The sequence below is a fragment of the Salpingoeca rosetta genome (assembly GCF_000188695.1).
Source record: "Salpingoeca rosetta unplaced genomic scaffold supercont1.39, whole genome shotgun sequence".
Lineage (NCBI taxonomy): Eukaryota > Choanoflagellata > Craspedida > Salpingoecidae > Salpingoeca > Salpingoeca rosetta.
Window position 1 is genome coordinate 266755 of NW_004754895.1, and position 14657 is coordinate 281411.

Below are 14657 nucleotides of genomic sequence, written 5' to 3' on the forward strand. Positions count from 1 at the left end.
CTCGAGCTGTCAACGTCAGCCTCAAAGTCCACCGTCATAAACACGTTGGTGTCGTGGGGCGCAAACGCGCAGACGCCATTGTGCAGCGTGCTCCAGTACACAGTGCTTGCAAGCATTGTGGCGCCAGACGCGTCGTTGTCGATGGTGATTTTTCTCCCACCGTCATTGCGCCCGCACGCTCAGATCCGAATATGACCCTGCAAGCGAACACATGTGTGTGTGTGTGTGTGTGTGTGTGTGTGTGTGTGTGTGTGTGTGTGTGTGTGTACGCGCGCGCGTGTGTGTGTCAGAGTGTCTGCATCACATCATGCACCCATGTGTGTGTGTGTGTGTGTGTGTGTGCGTGTCGCATGTCATGCGCCTATCTGTGCCCATATGTGTGGTTGCCTCTTGCACGATGTTGCCCACCTGGCTGCAGCCAGATGCCATCGTAGTCGCAGTTGGAGTACGTGGTCACGGGTGCAATCATGAAGGTCGTCTCAAACTGGGAGGTGTGTGGATTGGGGGAAACGAGAGCGGATTGGGGGAAACGAGGGCGGATGGGCGCGAAAACATGGCGTTAGATGAAGCGCAGTGCAACTGGAGATGGTGGTGCACGCAAAAAGGCAAACATACACACACACATGCACACAAACCCGACACACACGCACACGTGCGCGCACGCACCTGGGCAGAGCGGCCGTTGCTGAGCTTGGTGCAGGTGCCGTTAAGGGCGACATCACCGGAGGAGGCTGAAGGTGTGTATGCAAACAAGCCACAGACCAACCGCACGTTAGTGCAACATGAGAATGGCACATGCATGGAAGCATGGAATGAATGCGCGGCACGATGTGATAAGTTTGGTTCGCATGACATTACGCTTTCGATTCACGCACAAGTGGAAGAGCAGTAAGTTGAGCTGTAGTAGCCCGTGGACAGCGTGGACGAGGGCTGAAGCAGGTCGCGGTCCACGCGAATGCTGTTGTACGTGCCAACCCGGATGCACCTGCAGGGGACCACAACACAACCCGTGTGAACAGCAACACACAACATAGTGCCAGCAACACAGCAACGGCAGTGTCGACAGCGTAGTGGCTCGGTCGCTGTGCAATGAAAAGCGAGGGTTGCTTCTCACATGCACGCAAGCAAGCAAGTCGCCTGCAAGCACGCGCGTCCACGCACAACTGCACTCACGAGCCGAAGGTGGTGACGTTGCGCTGAACCAGGATTTTGGACGAGTCGCACTTGTCGTTGTCGTAGATGGTCAGGTATACGGCAGCGGGTTGCCAGATGGGCGGCTCGACAACCGCGTTGGCCTGCACGCGGGAGCACAAAGGAAGTTGTTGATGAGCACATGACATGATGCGAGAAAGAGCGAGTTGATGTGTGTGAACGAAGGCAAAGACAATCACAACCACAAAAACAAAAAAAAAAAAACACGACACACAAAGCAACACAACTACACACACAAGCAACATACACGCACGCACACACAATCAACACACATGCACACACATAACACACACAACACACACGCACTCCTTCGTACCGTGCTTGCGGCGACAGCCAACACAGCCGCCAAGACCAGCAAAACAGCAGAAGCGCGCAGCATCTTGTTCAATCAGCACAGCACTCGAGAATCTTGCGCAGTGGACAGAGTCGCAGAAAAGTCGTTGAAAATACCTACAAACTTTCGCAATTCCCCTTCGCTTCACAAACACACCACCAAACAAACACCAAACGCGAGTGGTTTTGCAGTGCCACAAAGTGCCGTTGGTCTCACGCCAAGCAACCAACAACACATGGGAGGAGGTGGTGGTGGCCTTGGCTGCTCGTGGCTGCAGCTGGCATGCTGCTTGGTGGTTGCTGTGACGGCGTTGCTCTTGACACACCTACCAACCAGCGCAGGTTGGGGGATGTGTGCGTGATGTGTGCATGGGAGCAGTGGCGGCGATGGGTGACACGAGGGACACCACATCTGCGATGCGAACATGTTGCTCCTTCGAGCTCACGACTTGATGGTTTGCATCCCATAATCCCTGTGACACGTGCAGGTGCACCTTGTAACGCAACGGCCTGCGTTGGCCAAGGGCTGGAGTGTCTTGCAAGGCGCATCAACGCGACAGCCACCACGTGTGCGTGTGTTCCCCCACAAACGCAAGCCGCGTCCATTTCACGTGAGTGTGAGACACAGCTGGTGCTGAAACGCGTGCACGTGATATCGTATTGGTCTGTTGTGCCAGTGTGGCCGCGAAAATGTGAAAATGTGTGTGTGTGTTTCTCTGTGTCTGCATCTGTGTGTGGATATGTGTGCCTGCATCTGTGTGGATGTGTGTGCCTACATCTGTGTGTGGATATGTGTGCCTGCATCTGTGTGTGTGTGTGTCTGTCTGCATCTGTGTGGATGTGTGTGCCTACATCTGTGTGTGTGTGCTGACTTTGATCCTGCTCTCACATGTTCATGGTGATGGCTGGTGTGCTTTGCAGTCGAGTGTACGGCCGCGTCTTCTTGTGCAGCTGGCGGGAACATATTTTGTACGGCGCTCAACCAGACGTGCATCGACGCCACTGCCAACAGCGCAAGCAGCTCCTTCACGTGTCGCGCGGGTGAGTGCGTTTGAACCCAGAACAAACAAAAGCAAACACATTCGTGCCATTCCTTGATGTTGCGTTCGACACGAATCTCTTGAGCCCGCCTGCCAGGTTCGCCTGTCGCACGCAATTGCCGTGCACATGGTGTCTCACTCATGCTCAAATACACACATCCACTCCTTCCCTTGCTTGCCACGCCGATTCTCAGATTCACCATCATCAAGTGGAGTGGCGACATGGGTCATCATCTGGGCAGTCGCGTGCTCCGCCGTGTTCTGTATCACCGTGGCACTCTACATCTCCTTCTGCTACACGCGCATCAAGCGACGTGCTCGCATGGTGTGTGTGTGTGTGTGTGTATTTGTGTGCGTGTGTGTGAGTGTGTTTGTGTCTGTGTCTGTATGTGTTTGTGTGCGTGTGTCTGTATGTGTTTGTGTGCGTGTGTGTGTATGTGCGTGCGTGTGTGTGTGTCCTTCACACACAGGCAATGTTGATCTTGCTCCTGATTACACAGCCTCCAGCAACCTGCCTACACTTCTTCGTCTCATCACTCCCCCCCCCTCTTTCATGTTGTCAACTTACCCGGTGTTGGGTTGAAACCCGGATTACGACTCGCTCAGAGCTCACCAGGCTCAAATACCAGACACAGCTGTACCATGACCCAGCAGACACCGCTTTTCAGTAGCCGATGCAACGCGCGTCTATCTGATTACTAAACGACCCCCGAGACATGAACCTACGTCAGGAGTGGATTGAGGTGTTGCTGGACGCAGTAACATAGCCGCTGTCCCACTCACTCTGGTACTAGTTTCCATGTGCATGAAGCCTAGGGACGGATATGTCTTACGGGGGCGGTTTGACCGGGCATAAGGATGTATGGGAATTTGGGAGACCGAGGTGGCAGCGGCGATAAATACACTTCTTCGTCTCATCATCCCCCCCCCCTCTTTCATGTTGCAAATGTACACGGCAGACACGCCAGCAGCACAACAATGTCCCAGCTCTGCCTGGTCCCATCGTCACCCACGACGATCAGCTACCCGGTGTGTGTGTGTGTGTGTCTGTGTCTGTGTCTGTCTGTGTGTGTCTGTGTGTCTGTGTGTGCGTGTGTGCGTGTGTGTGTGTGTGTGTGTGTGTGTGTGTGTGTGTCGCTGTGTCGCTGTCTGTGTGTCCCCCTCCCCCACCCGCCTACCTGCATGTCTCTCTTTGTGCGTAAACACTTGGATGCAATGCCATTCTTCGTGCGTATGTTCCTGCCCGCTTCTATCCTCCTGCACCTCCCCCCCCCCCCCATCTCACCTCACATCATTGCCAACCCTCCAACCCATCCCGAACCATCCCGACCCCCCTTCCATCGTCCACCTTGCCGAGCAGCCGCGGGCCCCACGAGCGGGCGGCCGCAGTTGACGCGCGCATTTGCATTCAACATGACGTCCACATCCACCACCTTTGTGCAGCCGTTCACAGCACCAACACCACCCATGCGCCGTGCACGTGGCACTGCCGGTGGCCTGGACGCGGCCTCGCTCGACATACAGTGGAGCGACGAGGACCGATACGGGTTTGACGAGAGCGGGTCTGAGGGCGGTGATGTGGAGACAGACAGTCTGATTGTGGACCTGAAGATGTTCAATGAGAAGCAGCGGCCGTCAAATCCCATGCGCGGGCAGCTGGAGCAGACCCGGTGGTCCGATGACGACAGCAGCGACGAGGGCGGAGGGCTGTGGGGGTGGGGGTGGACGCAATCGCACCTCGCACCCATGATGGTTGCATCTGTCAAGCAGGACACGCAAAAGCGACAGCAGCACGCTGGTGGGGCTGGGGAACACAGGCGCAGCCGTGGCAGTGCACGTATCGCTGGTGGCCATCATGATGGCCTTCCTGATGCTGGTGACAGTGACAGCGATGATGCAATGTTGACGTTGGACGGTGTGGGTGGTGTGGGTGGTGTGGGTGGTGTGCTACCCCTGAACACGACGAGCATGACTGCCATGACAACGCTCAGTCGCAGTGCGAGTAGCAACAGCGGCAATGCAGATGCAAATGGGGTGCGTGAAGGAGATGGTGGTGTTCGTGTGAACGGTGGAGAGGAGGGTGATGGCGAGGATGGTGCTGGACACTTGGAGAGCGGAAACACGTGGACAAGCAGCCGCATATCTGTATTGCCCTCGTTCGACACAGGACTACCGGGTGGAGTTGCAATGCGCGGGCAAAGCCAGGCTGGCGATGGCGACGGCGCTGTGGTTGACGCGTGTGACAGTGATGTGGCGGTATTGACACGACCAGCCGTGCGCCGAACACACGTGCAGTCGAAGACACAACAACAACAACAACAACAACAACAACAACAACAACAACAACAACAACAACAACAACAACAACAACAACAACAACGGCCGTGGGAGGGGTCTGAAGCGAGCTTCAGTGGATGGGAGAGCAGTGGCAAATGCAGTTCGCTTGATGGCGTTCGTCTGTTTAGTGATGATGATGGCGCTGATGGCGCTGATGCTGATGATGAAGGCGATGGTGACTGGGACGATGAACTGCGACGAACAGCGGCCATCCACCAGGTGAGCAGTGGGTGACGGCAGCGGTGATGGGGAGTGATGATGGGAGTGAAGATGGTGGTGATCATGTGAAGGATGCGAGTACAGCCATGCTGCTTTCATTTGCACGTGGCAAACTTACAAGCTTTGTATCCCACTCGTGCCTCCTTCTTCACACCTAACTTACGCCACAATACCACCGCCACCACACACACACACACACACACACACACACACACACACACACACACACACACACACACACCACGTCCACACCATCGCCACCATCTGCCTGTCTCCTTATTCTTCGTTCTTCTTCATAGCTGCGGATGGTGATGGCGCGAACGGCCCAGCTCTCGCGCGTATCCCAACGCACACACGTACGCACACACGCACACGTGGTGCCGGCAGCTGCACCCATGAGGCAGCCGCAAGGGCGGCACACGACAGCAAGAAGTGGTGGTGTTGGTGGTCAGGGCGTGGACATGACAACAACAGCAACGCCAACAGCAACGCCAACAGCAACAGCAACACAGCGCACGATGGTGGTGGCAGGAAATGGGGGAGGAAGAATAGGAGCAGGGGTAAGGCCGCAACAGCAGCAGCAGCGGCACTTGGCATACACCACTGCCAATCACGCGAGTGCCGGTGGTGAGAGGATGATTCAGCCGCGTCGCATTGTGCCAATGGTTGTGTCCTCCAATCCAGACAAGCCAGTCTCCTACCTCTGATGCTGTAAATGTAATTATTGCTTCATGTGTCTGCAGGGGGGGGGGGGGGCTTGATGAGAAATTGTGATTGTGTTGCTGACGGCTGTGCTCGTTCCTGATGGTATGTTATGCCTCCACTGCTCCCCTTTTTCGTTCATTTGAACCATCCATGTGTCCCATGATGGTCGTGCGTATGTTTGTGGTTGTGTTTGAGACTGATGGATGCATGGATGGGCCAGTTGAACTGGCGAGCGAGGTTGCTGTGCAACACCTGCTACGTCTGTTGGACATTGTTTGTATCTGTACATTGCTTGTGGACATTGTTTGCATCTGTATATTGCTTGTATTTAACATTCACCTCTTCGCGTTCGCGTCCCACCGTGTATTGGGCGCAAAGAGACCATAAACGCACGTCGCAAATCTCTTGCCACGGCTGTCAACTTGGTTGAATGCATAGATGTGGCTCTGTGTGTGTATGTGTCTGTGTGTCTGTGTGTCTGTGTACGTGTGTCTGTGTCTGTGTTGAATGCGTGCATTAAGTGTGCGTGCAAGCACGTGTGTGTACACGTGTCAGTCGCGTGCCTCGTGGTCTTCCTCCATCTCCTCCACCTTTCGCTGCAGAATTGTGCGCAGCGCTTTTGGTGCGCACTCCAGCGGCAGCCGCTCCTCCTGCCCATATGGTGCATGTGCAGGAGAGAGAGAGTGTGTGTGTGTGTGTGTGTGTGTGTGTGTTTGTACAAGAGGCACAGACACACAGGCAAACACACGCAGGCACACACGTGTATGGCACAGTCCACAAACCTTGTTTCTGATGTCAATGTTTGCGCCGCGTGTCAGCAACTCCAGCGCCACCTCCGTGCACTGGCCCTCGCACGCCAGGTGTCTGCATCATCAACAACGGCAGCAATGAGATCAACATGATGGGAGGGGCAATGTGAAGAATGAAACGTTGCCATGATTTGACCGTCACATGACAACAGCGAGCGCGCGCGCGCACACACACACACACACACACACACACACACACACACACACACACACACACACACACACACACACACACACACACACACACACACACACACACACACACACACACACACACACACACACACAAGGGTGGGGGGACTGGCAACGTACAGTGGAGTGTTGAGCTGCGAGTCTTTGACATTCTTCCTCGCGCCGTTATCAAGCAGGAATTTCACCACGCGCAGATGGCCCCTGGCAGCTGGTAAACACACACACACACACATGAGGATGAGCGATGCATAAGGTATCATTGGAAGATCATGCACGCACGTCACGCACACGTTATGCACGCACGTCTTAAGAGACTAATACCTGCGCGGTGGATGCTGGTGGATTGGTGCTTGTCCACTTCATTGACAGGGGCGCCAGCACGCGTCAGTCGCTCGACAACCTGCCGCGAAAACAAAAAGGAGCAAAGGCAGTCGTACAGAATGAGCTGGCAGAGGTAGGCATGCGAGTGTGTTGAGCTGGACTGAATCAAACCAACAACCTATGTGTGTGCTTTCTGGAGCTCCACATGCATGTGCACACCTGGATGTGGTTCTTGCTGCTTGCGTAGTGCAGGGGTGTTGCGCCAGCGTCGTTCTTGGCACTCACACTCGCTCTGCATGCAGCACCACCAAAACATGAGCGTATCATGGGCCACCGGAAAATGGGCACAGGGAAGGGGGAACGCACACACGCACACACGCACACACGCACACGCGCATGTACACAGGTACACACACGCACACACGCACACACGCACACACGCACACACGCACACACACACAGGTACACACACACACACACACATACAAGCTTGTAAGCACGCAGCCACGGCTTTGGCAAGGCCGCTTCACATGCATAAAATCGCACCCATTGTCGAGGAGCATCCGCACGGCGTCGTCGCGGCCAGCCGATGCGGCAATGTGAAGAGCTGTCCACCCGGCCTGTCAAGCATCAAAAACGCAACGTTGTGTGTACGTGTGCGAACATGTGTGAGTGTGTATGAGTGTGTGTGTGTGTGTGTGCGAACATGTGTGCTCGTGAGGGCCGTGTATGTCCTGTGCTCGTGAGTGTGTGTGTGTGTGTGTACAACGTGTTGTGTTGCACCACAGCCGACACCTCATCTGCGATGGTCACGTCTGCATCATTCTGGAGTAAGAGGTCGACGACAGGCAAATGGCCCGCTGAACACGCCCAATGCAGTGGCGTACGAGCATCCTATACGTGTGAATGTTTTGTGTGTGAACCGTGTCGTGGACAAGCAAGGGTGAGCGACACGAGCACAACATATCACGTGCGTGGACAAGCAAGGGTGAGCGACACGAGCACAACATCACGTGCGTGGACAAGCAAGGGTGAGCGACACGAGCACAACGTATCAAATGCAAACATGACAAAAGTACACATGCTCAACAACCACTGTGCTGTGTCGACTCGACACAACACCATACACAGCTCAAATAGCGTACCTCATCTCGTTTGTTGACGTGGTCTGGGTGCTTTGTCAGGTACTCGGCCAGCTCTGCCGTCTTGCCCTCGTACGCCAGCGAGCACACCTCCGTCACGGACATGTTGCTTGGTTCTTGCTTTTTGCTGTCCTTTTGTTTGCTTTGCCGTTTGTGTGCGTTTCTGCAGCTGTTGTGTGTGCGACTGAATTCAGTGTCGTGGCCTGCAACGTCTGACGAAGCAGTTGTCAGCTCTGTCTTTGCTTGTGTTTGTTGCTTCTTGTCTGTCTGCATTCTCGCACACACCAGCCAGACATCACTCACCACCACCACCACCGAACACAACTCCACCTCGCTTTGTCGCTCGGAGTTTGAAAACAGAGACGATGGCACTGGTGAGACATGCACGCCACCCATCTTGTTGCTGCTGGGTCTTGGTTCCACCGTTGACGGCTTTCCACGTCGTCTTGTTAACTCTTGTTGTCATTCGTTCGCTCATGGCGTGCCTTTTGCGACTGTTGATCGCTTTCCTCTCATCTGTGCTCGATTTCTCGGCTGTATGCCTGCATGCAGACGCTGCGCATTCGTACCCCAACGGGGATGAAGCGCATTCAAGCTTCTCCGGAATGGACCTTGAAGCACCTCTACCAAGAAGTATGCGTGTGAATGTGTGTGATTGTGTCATTGTGCGTATGTTTGTGTACCTGTGTATGTGTGTGTGTGTCAATGTTTGGATACGATGCGCCTTGGCGTACACGTTCAATGATGCCACAAACAGCATGAGAAGCTCAACAACAATCATGCCTCCCTCTACCAGGTTGCTGCCATGCTTGGCATTTCGGCGCGCCTGCGTCTGAAGACAAAGCAGAGCAAAGATCTCGCAGAGTCAGGCTGGGACAAGCCCCTCAGCGCAACGTCCATCAGGTGCGAGACATCGCCACAAACTGGGTTTCGTGCCGCACATGGTGTTGCTGATGAGCACAACCGTGCACAACGCAGTCTTGTACATCTCAGCGCATTCGCTCATGTACGCCGGCGTTAACCCTCCGCCGCACCTCTGCCTCTTCTCTTGTGCTTAATTTCGCTCCTTTCGTTCCTGCGCTTGCTCTTGTCGATGCAGACACGGCGACATTCTCACACTGGAAGTCGAGAAATGTGAGCAACCATTGTCACAGCTTGCGTGTATGTTTGGGGGGAAGTGATACTTGTCGTGAGACCTGGCACGGCTTTCAACTGCAGAAGCACACAGCGACTCACGCACATACTCACACACGTTCATACACACACACACACGTTCATACGCGCACACCCTCTCTCACATGCTCACACATGAGTGCATTTACGCGCACACTCTCATACGTATGCTCACTCACACGAAACCTGCCGGCGTAACCGATGCACCAGCTGCGGAGGAGCAGGAGAAGCACGATGAGGAACAGCGGCGGTTACAGGCGCTGGAGCTCGATGCCGTGGACGTTGTTCTCGCTGCAAAGGACGGAAAGGTCACACGCAAGCGCGGCCCACTGTAAGATCAAGTGCCTTTGGTGTTGCATTATCATACCTATTCATCGTCCTTCTTTGTGCTCTTCCCTCTCAAAGGGACCGCCCGTACATGCACAAGCACTTACCTTCGTGTGCCATTGTGTGTCTATGTGCGTGTGTGTGTATGTGTGTGTGTCTGTTTGTGTTTGTGTGTGTGTGTCTGTGTGTGTCTGTGTGTCTGTGCATGTCTGTTTTATGTGCGTGTGCACACCATCAGGTGCCGGCATCCGCCGATGGGGTCGTGTCTGCACTGCACGCCGCTTGAGCCGTACGATCCGCAAGTCCTCAACGCAGCAGATCCGCCCATCAAGTTCCTCTCCTTCCAGTCGTTCCTCCGAAAGATCGAGCACGGGTGTGTGTGTGCGTGTGCGTGTGTGCGTGTGCGTGTGTGTGTGTGTGTGCGTGTGTGTGTGTGTGTGTGCGTGTGTGTGTGTGTGTGTGTGTTGTGTGTCTGTCTGCCTGTTTGCCTGCACGGTGTGTCATTTTCCTTCCCCGTATGCCTCACATCCTCCATTCTTCATACCCACCTCCGCCCCGCCACCCGCAGCGACAAGTTTGCTGCGCTGCCCGAGATTGACTGCAAAGTGAAGCCATGCCTCAACCACGCCCCCTGGCCCGAGGGCATCTGCTCAAAGTGCCAGCCCAGCGCCGTCGTCCTCAACAGACAGGTGACACCCTGCCGTGTGATGTTGTTGTTGCTGCTGCTGTTGTTGCTGCTGCTGTTGTTGTTGCTGTTGTGGTGGTCGTGGTGGCTCGTAACTGCAACGGTACGACATTTGAGTGCCAGCTCAATTCACATGCACACACACACACATACACACACACACACGCACGCACACTGACGTACACGTACGCAGGAGTACCGACATGTGGACTATGTTGAGTTTGAGTCGCACGAGATCCTGGACAAGTTCCTTGACGCGTGGCGGCGGTCGGGTGCCCAGCGGGCAGGGTTCATGTATGGGTCATACGAGGAGTACGACCAGGTCCCGCTCGGCGTCAAGGCTGTCGTCAAGGCCATCTACGAACCCCCGCAGGTGGGGGGGGGGTGTCTGTGTTGTTTGTTTGTTTGTTTGTCTGTCTGTCTGTCTGTCTGTCTGTGTTGCTGTGCCAGTAGCAGTGTGAGTTACCTGCCCCTTTTCCCCTAACACATCACCACCACCACCACCCCGACCACCCAGTCCAACAGTGCGCTCGGGCTTGAGATTGCGCTTGAATCGCCGCAGATCCAGCAAGTCGACCAGATGGCGAAGCAGCTTGGCCTCAAGCGCGTAAGGGCCCGTGTGTGTGTGTGTGTGTGTGTGTGTGTGTGTGTGTGTGTGTGTGTGTGTGTGTGTGTGTGTGTGTGTCGTGTGTGTGTGTGTGTGTGTGTGTGCTAAGGTGGTCATACCCAGTCACGCCTCGTTAGTAACTTTTATGAATGAGCGGTATATAGGTGAGGCTGAGCACTCGTTGCAATTAGTAGGGCATTTAGCAAGACCCTAAGCCGAATGATAGCCGAACAGGAGACAGGTGTCAAAAATTAGTGTCCACGAACCGCGGTAGGTTGTTGAGCAACTAGAATGATTCGCTAAAGGTGATCTTAATACGATGATCCGAGACGCGGTACCCATATGTGTGTGTGTGTGTGTGTGTGTGTGTGTCGTGTGTCGTGTGTGTGTGTGTGTGTGTGTGTGTGTGTGTGTGTGTGTGTACACTTGTATACGCTTGTGTACGCTTGTTGTATCTCTTCGGGCGGTGGTAACGGGGCGGCGCTGGGGGTGTGCTGCATTGCAGGTTGGCTGGATCTTCACCGATTTGGAACCAGACGCCAACGGTCTTGCCAAATACAAGCGATACATCCAGTGAGCACGCCACGTTTTTGTTTCTTTTGTGTGTGTGTGTGTGTGTCTGTCTGTCTGTCTGTCTGTCTGTCTGTCTGTCTGTGTATCTGTTGTGTCTGTGTGTCTGTGTATCTGTTGTGTCTGTGTGTCTGTGTGTGTCTGTGTGTGCCTGGTCCTCGGGAAGCTCACTTCACTCCCGTCATCGACATCATCATCGTCATCATCGCCAGGCCCGGGGATGAGGACTCGTATGTCATCAGCGCAGAGGAGATCCTCAACGCCGCCATGTACGACCATCATCATCATCATCATCATCATCATCATCATCATCATCATCATCATCATCATCATCATCATCATCATGTCGTGTCTGCATTGCATGTCGCACTGCTCGTCCTCGTCGTGGTTTTGACCTTGCAGCCACAGCGATATCAGCTTACTCCATACACGCTCACGCGCATGCATCTCCACACTCCTCCCTCTCCATGCGACCACCACCATCATCACCACCCATCAATATCGCCGCCGCCGCCATGACTGTCGTGTCGTCGCCAGGTTCCAGAACCAGCACCCAAACCCGGTGCCGCCTCGCTTCTCGACCACGGGGGTGCACGGCTCCAAGTTCACGACTGTCGTTGTCTCGGGTGACAGCGAGCACCAGATTGTGCCCAGGGCGTACCAGGCCAGCACGCAGGCCATGAACCTCGTCAGAGGTCAGACGCGCGCGGAAGTTTTGGGGAGGGGGGCGTGGTGGACACGTGTGTGTGTGTGTGTGTGTTTGTGTGTTGACGTGTGTGTGTGTGTGTGTCTGTGTGTCTGTGTGTCTGTGTGTCTGTGTGTATCTGTGTCTGTCTCTGTGTGTCTGTGTGTGTGTGTGTGTGTGTGTGTGTGTGTGTATGTGTTGGTCCACATGCATTCCCCTCCAACCAGGTGACCATCTCCCCATTCCCCATTCTCCATTTCACCCCTTCATCACCATCACCATCCCAACTGCCCTGTGCAGACGACATCCTGCGGCCGAGCGACTCCCCCGCGCTGGTTGCCGTGCGCCCCGCCGACGACACCACATTTGTGCCCGAGGTCCTCTTCACCCAGCGCGACAAGTACAACAATGAGATCAAGCACAAGGCCGACCCGCTCTTCCCCGTCGCATACCTCGCCGTCGACTTGCCAGCGGGCGGCCGCGTGAGTTGTGGCAATTGGAGGTGGTGGAGGTGATAGCTGGAGATGCATGTGGTGGCGGTTATTGTGTGTGGTGGCGGCAATTGAGATGATTACCAAGTGGTGGTGGAGGTGGTTCGTGATGAAGTTCTCACACTTGCTCTGTGTATTGCTCTGTGTTTTGCTGCGCCGATGACCCCTCTCTGTCTTGTTCACTTCCGCTGCTCTTGTTTACCCTGCTGTACATTTCGTTTAGATGGACGCGACGTCCACCACGTTTAGCGTTTCGTTCCCCATTGAGAATCGCGAGGCGCTTGGTGCCCCTGCCTCCCTCTCTGCCCTCAAGCAGCACCTCCAGGACACTTCAAAATCCTTCCTGCAAAAGGTCGCCTTGTGTGATTGTGTTTGTGTGTCTATGTGTGTCTATGTGTGTGTCTGTGTCTGTTTGTGTGTGTCTGTGTGTCTGTTTTGTGTGTTTGTGTGTCTGCTTGATTGATCCACGCCCTCCTCACTACTCACATGCTCCGTTCTTCCACCCGTCCTTCATGCCGTGGTGCTGGCGATACACAGGTGTCCGACTTCCATCTGCTGGTGTACCTCATGACCGATGACATGTTCGTCTCCCTCAAGGTGAGGCATCCTGCACCGCGCACATGCACACGCGCATGCACACGCACATGCACATGCACATGCACATGCACACGCGTGTGCTTCGCCATTGACCACAGGAACGCTCGTACGCAGAATCACACTCACACACACGCACATACAGTCTCGCTCACCCACCCACTCACTCACCAAAACACACCCATACATCCTTCCTCTCCCCCCCCCCTCTCCCCAAATCGCCAATTGTGGTCGTCTGCTGGGTCAGGAGTCACTGCCGTCGCTGCTGCGCGCTGTCCGCGATGGCGACGAGTCTGCGGCGGCGGCGTGGACGCAAGACGAGCACTGGATGACCATCACCATGCTCATGGAGTCGTCGTGATCACACACACACACTCACTCACGCGCACACACACACACATATGCACACACGCACATGCGCATTTGCATACATTCACACAAACACATGCTGATGCTGCTGATTGATGCTGGCGCTTCTTCGAGTATTGCTCGTGTTGGTCGCCAGTCCCTGTGTGTGTTGTGCCTGAACAACTGTGCATCGCGCGTGTGCAGTGCTGCCAATTCTCGTCATCTTTGGCTCCCAGTCCCCATTTGCGTGCTGGTCTTCTTCTTCTGTGTGCACATGAACGGTTGTGTTGCATCGTAACTCGGAAACACACAAATAACAAACGCCCACACAATCGCGCATGAACATGGTGTATGACTGAACGCAATGAACTACGCATGTTCGCAACCCCACTTCTCCCATCCTCTCCGCTCGCTTGCTTGCTGGTACAGCCAGCTGCATGGTGAATATGCAGGCAGACACACTGCTTGTCCCTGTTGCGTGGCACTGGCACTGCTGGGCCTCCAAGCAAACACGCAATGTGGTGCTGTTGCGCCCCTGATTCTAATCCGAAACTGTTGTGGTTGTTGTTGTTGTTGTTGTCGTTGTTGTCGTTGTTGGTGGTGGTGATTTGATGATGATTGTAGAGCTGGATTGGTTGCTGCTCACGTATGCTCTCCCCTCTCGTTCCTTGAGTTGCTACCACTACTACTTCTTCTTTTTCAGCACAAACACCACTGCAAAAGTGCGAATATGCATGCAGCAACGTGAGGTGGAGACCGGGCGTGCGATGATGGAAACAGCGCACACGCACACACGCACACGCACGCATCCACACACACACACACACACACACACACACACACACGACACACACACACGACACACAC

At 54.8% G+C, this 14657-nt stretch overlaps 5 protein-coding genes across 5 annotated transcripts in view; 2 read left to right on the plus strand and 3 right to left on the minus strand.

Moving 5' to 3' along the window:
• Window positions 1-15: 15 nt before the first annotated feature.
• On the minus strand, window positions 16-1652 carry PTSG_11100 (uncharacterized protein). The gene is made up of 6 exons (XM_004987964.1): window positions 1529-1652; window positions 1174-1295; window positions 876-985; window positions 667-731; window positions 409-484; window positions 16-197 (listed from the first exon to the last, which is right to left on the minus strand). The coding sequence occupies exons 1-6, from the start codon at window positions 1589-1591 to the stop codon at window positions 163-165; spliced, it is 471 nt and encodes a 156-aa protein (XP_004988021.1). The 5' UTR covers window positions 1592-1652; the 3' UTR covers window positions 16-162.
• Window positions 1653-1691: 39 nt separating this feature from the next.
• Window positions 1692-6244, plus strand: PTSG_13139 (uncharacterized protein). Its single transcript, XM_004987965.1, has 7 exons — window positions 1692-1887; window positions 2034-2156; window positions 2467-2586; window positions 2780-2910; window positions 3545-3614; window positions 3946-5141; window positions 5441-6244. The coding sequence occupies exons 1-7, from the start codon at window positions 1782-1784 to the stop codon at window positions 5846-5848; spliced, it is 2154 nt and encodes a 717-aa protein (XP_004988022.1). The 5' UTR covers window positions 1692-1781; the 3' UTR covers window positions 5849-6244.
• Window positions 6120-8477, minus strand: PTSG_11103 (uncharacterized protein). The gene is made up of 8 exons (XM_004987966.1): window positions 8314-8477; window positions 7964-8062; window positions 7715-7788; window positions 7388-7460; window positions 7169-7247; window positions 6968-7055; window positions 6629-6710; window positions 6120-6496 (listed from the first exon to the last, which is right to left on the minus strand). The coding sequence occupies exons 1-8, from the start codon at window positions 8413-8415 to the stop codon at window positions 6398-6400; spliced, it is 696 nt and encodes a 231-aa protein (XP_004988023.1). The 5' UTR covers window positions 8416-8477; the 3' UTR covers window positions 6120-6397.
• A 198-nt stretch (window positions 8478-8675) lies between these two features.
• PTSG_11104 (uncharacterized protein) lies at window positions 8676-13824 on the plus strand (the record flags this gene model as incomplete). Its single annotated transcript, XM_004987967.1, has 16 exons — window positions 8676-8684; window positions 8863-8943; window positions 9107-9213; window positions 9410-9444; window positions 9694-9814; window positions 10049-10189; window positions 10379-10499; window positions 10689-10868; window positions 11013-11102; window positions 11608-11675; window positions 11885-11941; window positions 12210-12367; window positions 12658-12839; window positions 13072-13200; window positions 13386-13445; window positions 13690-13824. 16 exons carry the CDS (start codon window positions 8676-8678, stop codon window positions 13801-13803), a joined length of 1653 nt encoding a protein of 550 aa, XP_004988024.1. The 3' UTR covers window positions 13804-13824.
• A 196-nt stretch (window positions 13825-14020) lies between these two features.
• Window positions 14021-14657, minus strand: part of PTSG_11105 (uncharacterized protein) — a 3006-nt gene continuing 2369 nt past the window's right edge. Inside the window, exon 6 of the mRNA XM_004987968.1 lies at window positions 14021-14504. Coding sequence (XP_004988025.1) covers window positions 14476-14504 — 29 coding nt within the window. The 3' untranslated portion in view covers window positions 14021-14475. The remainder of the gene's footprint in view (window positions 14505-14657) is intronic.

Coding starts and splice junctions, on each gene's coding strand:
- PTSG_11100 (XM_004987964.1), bottom strand. CDS start 1,591: ATGCTGCGCGCTTCTGCTGTTTTGCTGGTCTTGGCGGCTGTGTTGGCT. Junction 1,296..1,528: donor TGGCTGTCGCCGCAAGCACG/GTACGAAGGAGT, acceptor TCCCGCGTGCAG/GCCAACGCGGTTGTCGAGCC. Junction 732..875: donor AACTTACTGCTCTTCCACTT/GTGCGTGAATCG, acceptor ACACACCTTCAG/CCTCCTCCGGTGATGTCGCC.
- PTSG_13139 (XM_004987965.1), top strand. CDS start 1,782: ATGGGAGGAGGTGGTGGTGGCCTTGGCTGCTCGTGGCTGCAGCTGGCA. Junction 2,587..2,779: donor CTCCTTCACGTGTCGCGCGG/GTGAGTGCGTTT, acceptor GCCGATTCTCAG/ATTCACCATCATCAAGTGGA. Junction 2,911..3,544: donor TCAAGCGACGTGCTCGCATG/GTGTGTGTGTGT, acceptor TGTACACGGCAG/ACACGCCAGCAGCACAACAA.
- PTSG_11103 (XM_004987966.1), bottom strand. CDS start 8,415: ATGTCCGTGACGGAGGTGTGCTCGCTGGCGTACGAGGGCAAGACGGCA. Junction 7,789..7,963: donor ACGTGACCATCGCAGATGAG/GTGTCGGCTGTG, acceptor GATGCTTGACAG/GCCGGGTGGACAGCTCTTCA. Junction 7,461..7,714: donor CGGATGCTCCTCGACAATGG/GTGCGATTTTAT, acceptor TGCTGCATGCAG/AGCGAGTGTGAGTGCCAAGA.